This window comes from Oryctolagus cuniculus, chromosome 5 (assembly GCF_964237555.1).
Source record: "Oryctolagus cuniculus chromosome 5, mOryCun1.1, whole genome shotgun sequence".
NCBI lineage: Eukaryota > Metazoa > Chordata > Mammalia > Lagomorpha > Leporidae > Oryctolagus > Oryctolagus cuniculus.
In genome coordinates, this window is record NC_091436.1 from 24,517,849 (window position 1) to 24,532,287 (window position 14,439).

General features: G+C 44.8%; 1 protein-coding gene across 1 annotated transcript in view; it reads left to right on the top strand.

Annotated features, from left to right (window-relative positions):
- Positions 1–1,658: 1,658 nt before the first annotated feature.
- LOC100350914 (uncharacterized) overlaps positions 1,659–14,439 on the top strand; it is a 31,605-nt gene continuing 18,824 nt past the window's right edge. The window contains exon 1 of the mRNA XM_051855299.2: positions 1,659–2,179. Coding sequence (XP_051711259.1) covers positions 1,695–2,179 — 485 coding nt within the window. The 5' untranslated portion in view covers positions 1,659–1,694. The remainder of the gene's footprint in view (positions 2,180–14,439) is intronic.

Here is a 14,439-nt window from a genome sequence, read left to right on the forward strand (position 1 = left end):
CCTGGAGTCCAGGTAGGCCTCGAGAGTGACTTCATTTGGCCTCTGCCCTGCTTCCAAATCGGGAGATTTTGTACTAAAACATTACACATCTTCCAGACAAGGTAAAGGTGATTAGACCAAACCTTAAATTCTCACTGCTGTCCTCCAACGTGGAAAGGAGGTGACCACCTCCCTGAGAAGTATCAAGGAGTCTCTGCACCACTGCTGAATCTTGCCAGAGCAGGAAAGTTGGGGTACTGTGCTGAACTGAAGCAGGCACCGGGGGGCCGTGGCTAGTGACGGCGGCGGGCTGGGGGATAGCTTGCAGGACCCCCAGGTGGTTGAGTGCCCCCAGCAAGCTCTATAACAATCTCGCTGAGTTTTTCGCAGCCCCTTCCTCCCTCCCTTGTCCTCAGCCTACAGAAAAAGCAGATAGAAACAACACTGGGACCAAAGACCAAAGCCTATTCAGGCCTGTAATGTGTTCAGAAAATCCTCACCCCCCTCCTGCCAAAAAAAAAAAAAAAAAAAATGCAAGGGAGGCAATCTGTAAGTTGCAAGATCATACTATATTTGGGGAGGGGGGACCAAGGCAGAGTAACAGCACTGAGAGCTCAGATAAGGAGGTTAAAGGGTACTTTGATAAAGAATTCTTCAGAAATCCTCACAGGAAAATCAAGTCACTCCCATGGGAAAAATTACATGGAATTCAGATGTCCCCGCAGCAATCTCTGACGTCAACAAGGAGTAAAGCAACTGCCTTCTTGTTCTGTTGGGGTTTTGAAGGAAGGTGTGAATTCAAAATATTTGCCCAGCTCAGTTTTTATTTACAGATAGAGGGGGCAAAAGTAAGTTTTTTTTCAAACACTAAGGCACTCTATAAGCCCTCCTTAAGAAAACAACTAGGAAAAAAAAAGGCAGTCTGTTGAGAACCAAATGAAGGAATTTAGGAATAGATAAGTTATGGGGAATACCTAATTCCCTTAAATGTAGACTTAAAACCGTTGGAGGATAAGGTTGCAGAGCAACTGTGAATTTTCTAAGTGCTTGTAAGACAAAAGTAAAGTAACAAACAGGAATGGGGAGACCGGGGGCCGAAGGTGGGCGCAAGTGTGAGCCGCTCGCCTCGTCTTAAACAGCTACAAGACTGCAGCTGAAACGCGTGGTCAACAATTTATGCCTGCCCTAGTCTTTCCACTTAAATGTTTCCAGGCCTCTTTCAGGATCATTGTCTAGGAAGAAGGCAACCGTTCACTTGAGTTTCTTCCACTTAAATAACGCGCAAAGTCTGGAGGTGACTTAAGGCACACAGCACGCGACCCCACGATTACAGAATTACTTTTGCCCGGTCTGTCCGCGCCTCGCTTTCTCGGGCTGCACGGCGGGAACGACTGAAGCTCTCTCGGGGCTGTAGTAGGGAGGACTCTGTGTGTTCACCTGTGTCGTGCTCAGAACCGCGCACGGCTCCAGACCCGTGGTCAGATTCAGCTGCCATGACTTCTACTCGGCGCGCGCACAGCAGCAGAGTTTGGCCTAACGCAGTGTGCTCCTAGCATCTGTCCTGCTTCTCGCTTATGATTGCACTGGGGCTGCTCATATGGGGGGGGGGGGGGGGGGTTGACTTGAGTGCGCAGTTTCCGATACGGGGCTCCGGGCTGGTTCGGGTCTACCTGCGCCAGCCCTGCACCTGGGCCACCTTGGCTTGGCCCACACCGATGACTCAATCGGCCAGGCGTCTGGGAGCCTATCCTCCTCCTCCTCCTCCTCCTCCTCCACACGCAAGCTGCCGACCCCCAGCTCCCTGGCGGGGCCTCCTTCTGCCACGTGACGCCCCCGCCAGGGGCCCCAGCGCCCTCCTCGCGGACGCGCCGTTCCGGCTCCCGGGCTCCGCCTGTGCGCGGCCTCCTCGGCACAGCCATCCTCTTGGCTGCCGCGGGCGGCAAAGCCCACGGCATCTGCCATTTGTCATTCAGCCTGTCGGGAACGCCCCAAGCCTTGATTTAGACACGTCTGGGGCGTACTCTGGCCTCACTCTCCCGGCGCACGGGCAGACGGACGCACGGGGCAGCCGTGCTCACAGCCGAGCGGAGCGCGGGCCCTGGCGCGCGGGGCTCTTTGCCGGGTCGCCGTCATGGCCGCGCGGGCGGCACGCCTGGGCTGCCTTGCCTGAGATCCAGGGGGGTACTCTGGGCCACGCAGGGTAGGTACCGGGGCTGCGGCCGCGCGCTCTGCGTGGCGCCGCGGCCTGGGGACGGCGGGTGGCCGTGGCGCGGCCGCGCTGGGCAGGGTGTGCCGGAGCGGAGTGCCGCGGACGGGGCCGCGCTGGCTGCGCGGCAGCGAGTGCGAAACTCCGGGACTTGTCACGGTGCACGCCCGCAGCTGGGACCGATGTGCCGCGCTGGCCACCGCTGCCGTGCAGTCCGCAAACCGCGCTTCAGACCTGGGGTTGCAGCCTTGGTCGGAGGCCAAGGAGAGAAAGAGAGGAAAGCGGTAAAAAAGTCTCCTCGAAGTAATAACGTGGCTGCTTGGCCGTGGCTTGCGTTGCCAGCCGCGCTGGGGAAGGCGGTTATTTCGATGCTTTCATGTTGGGGGTTCCATCCAATGACTTAGCTTACTCTGAACCGCGGGCTCCTAAAAATTTCTCCGACTCGCATCGCTGAGTCCCGAACTTTGCCGATTGTGCCTCCGTATACAACTTGAAGGATGGTGATTTTTTTTTTTTCTACTTTGGGCTTGGATGTGCTACTGTAACTTTGAAGGGAAAACAATTTTTTTTCAACAGATGTGTGACTTTTATGTTTTAGGAAACCAATAAAAAATAAAAGTAGAAGCAATTTCCTTAGGTCCGCCTGCTTCCAGGACTCCCACAACCTGGGCCCCGGGGTCCCCCCTTCCGTAGCCCCAACCCTCTCTTCCCCACAGCCCTCCGCGCCTGAACCCGTCGGGTGCGCCCGGAATCACTGGTGGGCTTGCTTGGAACATGGTAAGTGGGCGATTACTGTTTCTTGACGGAGCGAGAAGGTAAAACGTCCTGACGGCTCATGGTTTTCCCTCTGAAATTTGAATTGCGTTTAGTGTACGTGCGCTTAGATGGGTACGTTGGTTTTAAAAGTTCAGGATCTTAGAAAAGTTGAGGTCGTTGGATGTCCGCGGTCCATTCCCGCGCCTGGGTATTCATCCTCTGTAGCGATGTTTTCCAAAAACCCAAAGCCCGTTTTGGTGGAAAACATGCAGAATTTGTAAAACGCGAACTAGCAGAGAAAATATCAGAATGTGTCTCGGGTCTAGGGTGTTTGCTTGATGGACGCGCGCACCTCCCTGTTTCATATGTAGACACAGATGTGTGTCTTACTGGAAAGCGTCATTCCTTGGTGTGAGTCGTGGTCAGCCAGGTTTGAAAGCCCCTGCCCTAGGTACATTTTCTCACGTGCACGGGGAAGTTTACCGTAGGACCAAAAGGTAGCCTTCATGTCCATCTGGAGGAGAAAGGTGAATTATACGCTAGCCGTGCAGTAAAGGGAGCAGCGTACCTTGGCAAATAAAGTCGTTTGTGTTTCAACACAGATGTGTCTCCATGGTGAGCCAAGGAAAGAGAGAGCAAGTTGCTGAAGAACCCTGAGGATAGCATGTGTGTAAGATTCAGAACGAGGCAGAGCAGCGCCATTGTGGGGGCACGGACCCAGGCGTTCAAAGTAGCACAGAAAAACGTGCAAAGAAAGGATTCCCACCAAGTCAGGCTGATGGCACCTGCTTTGGGGCCGGTGAGGCGGGTCTGGGCGCGCCGAGCGCCTCTGACCTGGGCGACTGTTACAGGAGTGTTCGCTTCGTGAATTCTTTGTTAGTTGATATGGGAGAGGTTTGTGCGCGCGGAGGTGCCCCTAGAATACATTGAAATACAGGCATCACAGAATAAGGGAGCCTAAAGCCAGGGCTCTAAGTCTGTTATTAATATTTTCCAGCTTTTTAAATAAAGAAAAGCTGCGAACAGGGAGCAGTAGCTGAAGAACTTAACATCAGTAATGGTTTCTATTAGAAATTTTGAGGTGAACTCATCAGTAGTCATTATTCTCTCTAGATGTTTGAAACTTAAATAATTTACAGTGTTTAATGGAGCATTTGGAAGAAAAAGATCTTTTGGTATGTCTGTTTTCTAAAAAATTAACTATTTTGTGCAGAATTTCATGTTGTGATTTAAGCTAAATTTATGTTGCGAAAAACTTACATTTTCACATACTTTTTAGTATGTAACAGAACTTTGTAAACCTTCACTTAGGGTTTAAAAATTCTAATATGTTGTCATATTTACTTGGTGAGACCGTTTCAGTCCCTCAGTCGCTCTAGACCACATTTCTAGGACTCAATTGCCATGTGTGACTTTCATATTTTCTGTTATATTATTACTATGTTATAGAGCAGAGGGTTTCCAGTCTTGACGAAGTTTCCTTCAGGAAACATTATTCTTGATCCAAGTACTTCCAAGTTGGTTAAGTAAACTTAGAGATACTAAACTGTGTATACTAATTTTTTTCTTCATGCTTTTTATATCAAAATATTCTTTCCTGTTAATGAAGTGCATTTTAAAATGACTTCTGAAGGTTATAAAGTTTGTTTCATCTTCATTTAGCTCTTACCTGACCTGAGAAATATGTGTACATATGTGTTTGTGTGCATTTTATGTTGCGAGGTGAAGATTAATGTGTTTTTCTTTTTTCCGTGTGGAAAGGTAGTTGTCCCAACCCCAGTGATTTGCCCTGCTTGTTCTGTCATATGCGATACCCAGGTATTGACTACAGGGCTCTGGATCCATTTGTTACCTGAAAATGCTAAAGAATTTTATTAACTCTTGCTTTATATGCAAGATATAGTTTCATTCTAAGAATTAAAATTTTTTTCATTGTAATATTTTTCTTTCCCTGGAAGATTTCTCTCATTGCTTAGTTCCCACAGGGAGGGTTTTGTAAGTTACTCGATTGCTGCTGGCTTTTAATTCCCAGTTGTAGTCAGCAGACGTCCTGTGCTTAGGATTTCTTTGAAGCTGGAAGATGGCTTTCTGATCTCAGTTGCTCCCTATATCATCGAGAATGTGTACTCATAGACTTTGTGGGCAAAGTAGGTACTGTGTATATGTATTTTATACATATGTACAAATAAAATGTGTATTTATATGCATACATGCATATACATGTACATATATAACATAAGCCAACATATACGTGTGTATGTGTGTGTATAGGTTCCAAATATGTCCATTATCTTTTGATTCCATTTTCTGGGAACTTTTTGGAGCCCCCTCATAAAGCTATCTCCTGTCTCTAAGGTTTTGTACTTCATCATGCTGGAAAGTTATATACTTTATCTCTTTCCTATAAAAACTATATTTGGTTTCTGTTAAACGTTGATGATAAATGAAGAAGTCTTTAAATCTAGCTTTTATTTATTGGATTATATATATATACACACACACACCATGTTTATGTATTTTATCCATGTTGAATTCTAGATATTTTCTAGAATTCTATTTTTATGTCCATGTTGAATTCCATATCTACATTTTGATCTTTGTCTAATTTGTATTTTTCTCCAAATTGAGCTTTGCAACAAAACACAGAAAGACTGTGGCTTAATCCAGTTCACATATGTCTGCATGCACTTGTGTGATCACTACCCAGAAAAAGATAAAAAACATTTTCATTCCTGCAAAAGTTCCCTCCTCCTCTTTCCTATCAATAGTCACTCCACAGTTATTGTCCTGACTTCTATCACCATGAAGTACCTTGAGGTATTCTTGAACTTCACATAAATGAAACCATACAGTCTATTTTGTTCATATTGTGTTTATGAGGCTCATCCATAAAAGACTTACATATACATTTATAACATTTTTTTCTTTTTTCTTTATAACAAGGATTGGAAAATTATGACCCATGGTTTAAAGATAAAATAGATAAAATTTTCTTGGAACATAGCAATGCCCTCCATTAGAGTTGAGTAGTTATCACAGAGACAGTATAGCCCACAGAGCCTAAATGCTGGACTGTGCGCCCACTTAGAGAAAATGTTCATTGACTGTGAATTTACAGTATTGCATTATGTGACTATAACAGCCATTAATCTCTTCTTCTGTTAGTGAACATTTGAGTTATTTTAATGTTTCACCGTTATAAGTTAAAACTACAAATGTTCTCGAAAGTCCTGTTGAGGGATGTATACTTGTTATCTCTTGAGTATATGCCACGGAGCTGAATTGAAGGTGTTGGGTAAGTTGGTTGCATTACCATGACTATTAGTAATGCCAAACATGTTTATTGGCCATTCAGATTTCATTTGTGAAGTTTCTATTCAGATTTTTTGCTCATTTTAAAACTTAGGCTAACCTTTGTTAATTTTTAATCTGATAGGGAACCTTTGTCAGTCCCTCCAACTTTATTCTTTTAGCAATTGTTTTGGTTATTCATTCTTATGTAAATTTTTAAAAAAGATTTACTTATTAATTGGAAGAGAAAGAGGTAAGACTGAAATCTTCGTCTGCTGGTTCATTCCCCAAATGCTCACAGGCTGAAGCCAGGAGCAAGGAACACCATCTGAGTCTTCCACATGAGTGGCAGGAACCCAGATACTTGGGCTGTCATCTGCTGCTTCCCATGCACACTAGCAGGAAGTGAAATAGCTGGTCCCATGCGTTCCAGTATGGGATATGTATGTCGCAAACAGCTACCTAACCTGCTTTGCCACAATGTCTGTCCCTAAGTTTTAATTTTCATTTAAACTTTTTTGAGTTGGCAGAGAGATCCCATTTGCTGGTTCATTCTCCAGATACCCACAATAGACAGGGTTGGACCTGAGAACTCAATCCAAATCTCCTCCATAGGGTGGCAAACAGCTGATTACTTGAGCCATCACCACTGCCTCTCAGCATCTGCATTAACAGGTAGCTGAATTTGGGAGCCGGAGGCAGGTGTTAAACCCAGGCACTCTAACATGGGGCAAGCATCTTTCTTAACTAGCATCTTTCTTAACCACTAGGCCAAATTCCTGCTGTTCCACATCAGTTTTAGAATGAACTTGTCAACAACTATTCTTTGTGTCTACCAGTCTTGTGGCTGGCATTATTGGCACAGCAGCTAAAGCTGCTGCCAGCAATGCCAGAATCCCATATCCTGCTTCCAATCCAGCACACTGCTCATGAACCTGGGTGGGCAGAAGAGGATGACCCAAGTACTTGGGCCCCTGCCACACACCTGGAAGACCTGGATGGAATTCCAGGATCCTGGCTTTGGGCTGGCCCTGACAAAGTTGTTTGAGGAGTGAATCTTTCTATCTGCCTCTCTGTCACTTTTTTAAATAAGTAAATAAAATTTAAATTAAAAAAAAAACTAGTCTTTTTTTATCAAAATTGCATTGACTCTGTAGTTATGAGAAAATGAATATCTTAACAGTAACCTTCCAGTTTATGAACATGGTATATCTCTTCATTGAATATTTCTTCAATTATTTTCAGTATTTTTTTCCTTCAGTATAGAATACTTACATTCTTGTATTAAATTTACTTCTAGGCAGTAGATTTTTTTAAGATTTATTTTATTTATTTGAAAGAGTTACAGGGAGAAGTAGAGACAGAGAGAGAGGTCTTCTATCCACTGGTTCACTCCCCAAATGGCTGCAACAGCCAGAGCTGAACCGATCCAAAGCCAAGAGCTACTTCCAGGTCTCCCATGTGGGTGCAGGGGCCCAAGGAGTTGGGCCATTCTCCACTGCTTTCCCAGGCGTATTAGAAGGGAGCTGGATCAGAAGTGGTGTTAGCGAGTTAAGCCACCACTTGTAACATTGGCATCCTATACTAGAGCACTAAGTTCAAGTCTCAGCTACTCTGCTTCTAATCCAACTCTCTGCATCTGAAAAAGCAGCAGAAAATGGCCCAAGTTCCTGCCACCCACATAAGAGATGGCATAAAGATGGCTTTGGTCTAGCCAGCCCTGGTAGTTGTGGCCATTTGGGGAATGAACCAATGAATGGAAGATATATTGTCTCTCCCCTCGTCCTTCCCACCCCTCGTCCTTCCCACCCCTCGTCCTTCCCACCCCTCGTCCTTCCCACCCCTCGTCCTTCCCACCCCTCGTCCTTCCCACCCCTCGTCCTTCCCCCCTCTTTTCCCCCTTTCTTCACCCCCTCTTCCTTCCCCCCTCTTTTCCCCCTTTCTTCACCCCCTCTTCCTTCCCCCCTCTTTTCCCCCTTTCTTCACCCCCTCTTCCTTCCCCCCTCTTTTCCCCCTTTCTTCACCCCCTCTTCCTTCCCCCCCTTTTCCCCCTTTCTCCACCCCCTCTTCCTTCCCCCCTCTTTTCCCCCTTTCTTCACCCCCTCTTCCTTCCCCCCTCTTTTCCCCCTTTCTTCACCCCCTCTTCCTTCCCCCTCTTCCTTCCCCCCCTCTTTCTTCCCCTTCTTTACCCCCCTTCACCCCTCTTCCTTCACCCCTCTTCCTTCACCCCTCTTCCTTCACCCCTCTTCCTTCACCCCTCTTCCTTCACCCCTCTTCCTTCACCCCCTCTTCCTTCACCCCCTCTTCCTTCACCCCCTCTTCCTTCACCCCCTCTTCCTTCACCCCCTCTTCCTTCACCCCCTCTTCCTTCACCCCCTCTTCCTTCACCCCCTCTTTTCCCCCCCTTCTTTCCCCCTTCCTTCCACCCCCTTCCTTCCACCCCCTTCCTTCCACCCCCTTCCTTCCCACCCCCTTCCTTCCCACCCCCTTCCTTCCCACCCCCTTCCTTCCCACCCCCTTCCTTCCCACCCCCTTCCTTCCCACCCCCTTCCTTCCCACCCCCTTTCTTCCCACCCCCTTTCTTCCCCCCCTTTCTTCCCCCCCTTTCTTCCCCCCCTTTCTTTCCCCCCCTTTCTTTCCCCCCTCCCCCTCCCCCTTCCCCTTCCCCCCCCTCACCCTGTCACTATATCTTTCAAATAAATAAAATTAATTTTTAAATTGTTTTGACTTCACAAATTAATATGAGAAGGGTGGATATTTTTAGAATATCTAATCTGTCCATTCTTCTCACAAGTCTATATCCTTCAGTGATGTTTTATAAATAAATGATTTGTACTTATTTTGTTATGTTTATTCCTAGATCCTGTGATTTTTGTTGTGAATTGTTTCGCTTTATTTCTATTTATGTAGGCACACAGTTGCATTGAATGACAATTTTTTTCTTTTCTGATCTGAATGTCTCATGTTCTTTTGCTTGTGTTTATTTCATTGTCTAGGCCCACCCCTCCCCATCCCCATTCCAGTGAAGAATAGTGATGGTGGTCATGGATAGTCCTATCTAGTTCCTCACTTAAACAGGGAGATTTCTGCAGCACTGTAGATTAGTACGATGCTGCTGCTGAGTATTTAAAATCCTCTTCCAATTCTCATTTTCTAAGGATTTTAAAATCCTGAATGGTGGCCGGCGCCGCAGCTCACGGCTAATCCTCCGCCTGCAGCGCTGGCAACCCAGGTTCTGGTCCCATTTGGGGCGCCAGATTCTGTCCCAGCTGCTCCTCTTCCAGTCCAGCTCTCTGCTGTGGCCTGGGAGTTCAGTGGAGGATGGTCCAGGTGCTTGGGCTCTGCTCCTGCATGGGAGATCAGGGGGAAGCACCTGGCTCCTGGCTTCGGATCGGCGCAGCGTGCTGGCCGCAGCACACCGGCAGTTGCGGCCGCTTGGGGGGTGAACCAACGGAAAAGGGAGGACCTTTCTCTCTGTCTCTTTCTCTCTCTCTCTCTCACTAACTCTGCCTGTCCAAAAAAAAAAAAAAAAATACATTTTTTGAATCTGGTGGAGCTTGGAACCAGATTGCTTGGGTTTGGGTTCTAGTTCTGTCTCTTTGCTGCCTTGTAACTGTGATCCTGGGCAATCACTTAACTTTACTACATCTCAACCTTTTCATCTATTAGAGTATCTGGGGCAGAGGTTGTGATGCAGTGGGTTAAGCTGCCACTTGAGACACATCCCATATTAGAGTGCCTGGTTTGAGTCCCAGCTACTCCATGCTTTGGTCCAGCTGATGTGCCTGAAGACAGTGGATGATGGCCCATGTATTTGGATTCCTGCCGTGCATGAAGGGGACCCAGATGGAATTCCTGGCTCCTGGCTTCAGCCAACCCCAACCCTAGAGAGTGAACTAGTAGTAAGTGGAAGATTCTCTCTCTCTCTCTCTCTCTGTCTGTCTGTCTCTCTGTCTCTTTGTCTGTTATTCTGCTTTTCAAATAAGTAAATCTTTAAAAAATATTTAAGGTATGTACTGTGTGAGGTTATTGAAAGAAATGAGTTAGAAAGGGCTGAATTGTACTTTGTCTCCTAGGATTTTTTGTTTCTTAGCATGTGATGAAGTTATTTTCATGTAAATTATGTTAATTATGTTAATTATCAAGTCATTTTGTTAAGTAAACCTTACAAACATTTCTATGATTTGGTTTTAATGCTTTAATTATTTTCATGTAATAAGCATGAATACAAAGTGATTGTTCTTTTGCTATAGCGAAGAACGTAATGAATGATAGATTTCTGAAACAGTATTACACAAGAGCTTAGTGAGGTGACAACATTCCGAACTTTCTGGAGCGATTTCTATCTGAGATTTTTGATAAACTACAGATATAGTTCTTACATGAGCAAATGTAAAACTTGGCATATATGAGGATATCTCAGTAAGTTTGTGGAAAAATAGAATTGAAAGATAAGCTTATTTTGGTGCAAACGTTTTTTTGAAGTCTAGTTTTTTCTATACTGTGCATTTTCCATTCACTTTTCTAAAGACTCCTTATATGGTGGAAAATGGCCACTTCACAGGAAGAGAGATTTCAGCTTTTCTACTTGTTTCACATTGCATTATTACCACACTGTATTATTTGACTTGTGTATTGAAGTTTCAGTCTTGGGAATCTTTAGAAATATCTACTCACCAGCATTGTCCAAAACAGTTCTGTATGCCAGGAAGTATGTTTTGCTGGTCTGAAGTGTATCTTTGCTTTTGATGGACAGGCCAACTTGTATCCATCAATTGTTAAAATTGAACTTTCTCTTTCCTGTTTCTTGGACGTCCATCAACACCTTGGTTATAGGCCCTTGTCAATCCATGCTGTTTCTCCCTGTGTGGGATTTTCTTTCCTTTCTATTATGGGTAATGACCACAGAGCTCAGTTCCCCAAAAAAGACTCCTTCAATGGCATTCCAGTCCTTGAGAAAAGAGGGCCTTGACTTTGCAGCCTGCCGGTGGTCCTCCTTTGATACCAACCTGCTTGACCAATGGCCTTATAGTCTGTTACTATTCAGAACTAGTCCAGTGGTGCAGGTGGTCCTAACCACCCATCAGCCCCTAAAGGTTCACTCTACTGCTTCTGCAGGTATGTTCTTATTCGTGCCATTTCCTCTGCCTTAAATGCATTTTCTCCAAATAATTTTTCAATAAAAATGACCCAGGCCTTTTTCAGAGAATACCCACTGTACAATCCTGCCAGCTAGATAGGAACCCTGTAATTTGTAATCTGTAGCCTTTGTTAAAGTCTTCCCTTTCATCACGAATCTCCCCATCTAAATGTCATTTCCAGATGGTCAGGGTCTTAGGGATAGAGTTCTGGTACCTAGCACACCACTTTGTGTACAAAGAGCTATTGCTAAAGAGTCCCCACTATTAAGTAGCTGCTATAATTGTGCTACAGTTCTGCCAAGTAAGTATTATATGTTTTAAATTGTGAAGAAATTTGGTATCAAAGAGATTAAGAAACTTACCCAACAACGTATAGTTAGTAAGTGCCCAAACTGGTTTGTCTGATTTAAAAGCTCTTACTCTTTTCTTCTGTGTCATATTGCCTTGGTGATAAATAAGTAGTTAAATAAATGAAATTATTAAACATAAACGTTTATGGTGAAGCACCATGGAAATTGCTTTACTCTCCTTGCCAGTGTGCTCCTTGGTATCTTTGCCTTGTTGACCCCACTGGTTACTATGAACTAACTGGTGCCCTACTTTATTTGGATTTTCCTTCTGAATTTTTTTGATTCATTTATTGGTTTATTTGAAAGGCAGATTTGCTGGGGAGGGGGGAGAGGAGAGAGAGAAAGAAAATTCTTCCCTCTGCTGATTTACTCCCCAAATGGCTGCAATGGCCCAGGCCGCCCCTAGGAGCCTGGAACTCCATCTAGGTCTCCCAAAATCTGAAATATAAAACACTTTTGGTCTCAAGCATCTTAGTTAATGGATATTCAGCCTGTACAAATTTTCTTAATTAGCAGCTTTCCACCTTGTATTTCCATTTCTTATATTCTGTATCTTTGCATTCATATCCCTTAGATAATCTCTGAGGTGTTTAAAATGCCCTTTTGAAATCCATGCTGTTAAAGTTTCATCTATGCCCAGTGATCACAGCTTGAGAGAAGGTACTTAAGCTTAGTTGTCGGGTTTGAATGGCTGTGCTTTGATCTAATGGGGTGCAATCCCAGGCTTCCTAGGTCTTTGTTTATTTGTTTTAAAGAAATACATTAATGATGATCACTATGCTTTTTTAAAACAATGCTTCATGGAGGTGTGATTGATATACAAAAGCTATAGATATTTAATGCACACAACTAGATGCATTTGAAGGTAAGGATGCACCATGAGACCATCAGAGTTCCCGGTACTCGATCACTGTGTCCAGGTAAGCATAGATATAATAGTGCTTGGTAGCATTCCCTTATCTCTCCGTTTAATTGAAGCTATGTAATTGAGGTCTCATTTGTTTAACACCAAGAGCCATATCCAATGAGAAAGAAGACTTCCTCCAACAGGTAATTTCCTTCAGAAAAATCATCAACAAGTCCTAAGTTATACACAGTAAGTGAAATAATTGTTAAATATTAAATCAGAATAATCTGTGGGTGAAAATGAGTCAATAATCTGAGTTTATTTAGCTATGTACTTGAACTCTGCATTAGAATTTTTAAGAGAATTTCAGACACATTAAAATGTTTGTATTAGGGGCTGGCGCCGAGGCTCACTGGGCTGGTACTCTGCCTGCGGCGCCGGCACCCTGGGTTCTGGTCCCAGTTGGGGTGCCGGATTCTGTCCCGGTTGCTCCTCTTCCGGTCCGGCTCTCTGCTGTGGCCTGGCAGGGGGAGGGGGCGGGGGGGTGGCCCGGGTGCTTGGACCCTGCACCCGCGTGGGGGGCCGGAGGGGGGGGCGCCTGGCTCCTGGCTTTGGATTGGTGCGGCGGCCATGGTGGCCGTTTGGGGGGTTAACCGGTGGAGGGGGGACCTTTCTCTCTGTCTCACTCTCTTTTACTGTCTAAAGAAAAAAAAATGTTTGTATTTGCCTATTTGGGTTTGTTTTGTCATGGGAATTGTGTTTGAAGAAAAATGGGAGGGAATCTTGAGATTTTTGTTTTTAATTTTACATCATCAAGTGTGTATACTCATTTTTAAAAATTTTGACCACAGCGTCCCTTGTAGGGTTAACAAACTGGTAATTGCTGTATCTTGGTTTTGTGTGGCATACTTACTTTTTTTTTTTTTTAACTTTTATTTAATGAATATAAATTTCCAAAGTACGGCTTATGGATTACAATGGCTTCCCCCCCATAACGTCCCTCCCACCCGCAACCCTCCCCTTTTCCATTCCCTCTCCCCTTCCATTCACATGAGGATTCATTTTCAATTCTCTTTATATACAGAAGATCAGTTTAGCATACATTAAGTAAAGATTTCAACAGTTTGCTCCCACACAGAAACATAAAGTGAAAAATAATAGATGATTTTTTAAATGATGATGAAATCGGATCAGACCTATTGTCACGTTTAATCCCAGCGAGAGTCAAGTTGGGAATTGCTAATTTCTTCTTTTTTTTTTTTTAACAGAAGATCAGTTTAGTATACATTAAGTAAAGATTTCAACAGTTTGCACCTCCATAGAAACACAAAGTGAAATATACTGTTTGAGTACTCGTTATAGCATTAAGCCTCAATGTACAGCACCTTAAGGACAGAGATCCTACATGAGGAGTAAGTGCACAGTGACTCCTGTTGTTGACTTTACAAATTGACACTCCTGTTTATGGCATCAGTAATCTCCGGCATACTTACTTTTTTAAATTTTTTATTTATCTGACAGAGTTATGGATAGAGAGAGAGAGAGAAAGGTCTTTCTTCCATTGGTTCACTCCCCAAATGGCCGCTACAGCCGGTGTTGCGCCTATCCAAAGCTAAGAGCCAGGTGCTTCTTCCTGGTCTCCCGTGTGGGTGCAGGTGCCCAAGGACTTGGGCCATCCTCCACTGCCCTCCCGGGCCACAGCAGAGAGCTGGACTGGAAGAGGAGCAACCGGGATTAGAACCCGGCGTCCATATGGGATGCCGGCGCCGCAGGCAGATTAACCAAGTGAGCCACGGCGCTGGCCCCCAGCATACTTACTTTTAAAAGTTATTTGTTGGATTCCTAATCAGGGAATTAGAAGCAAACTCA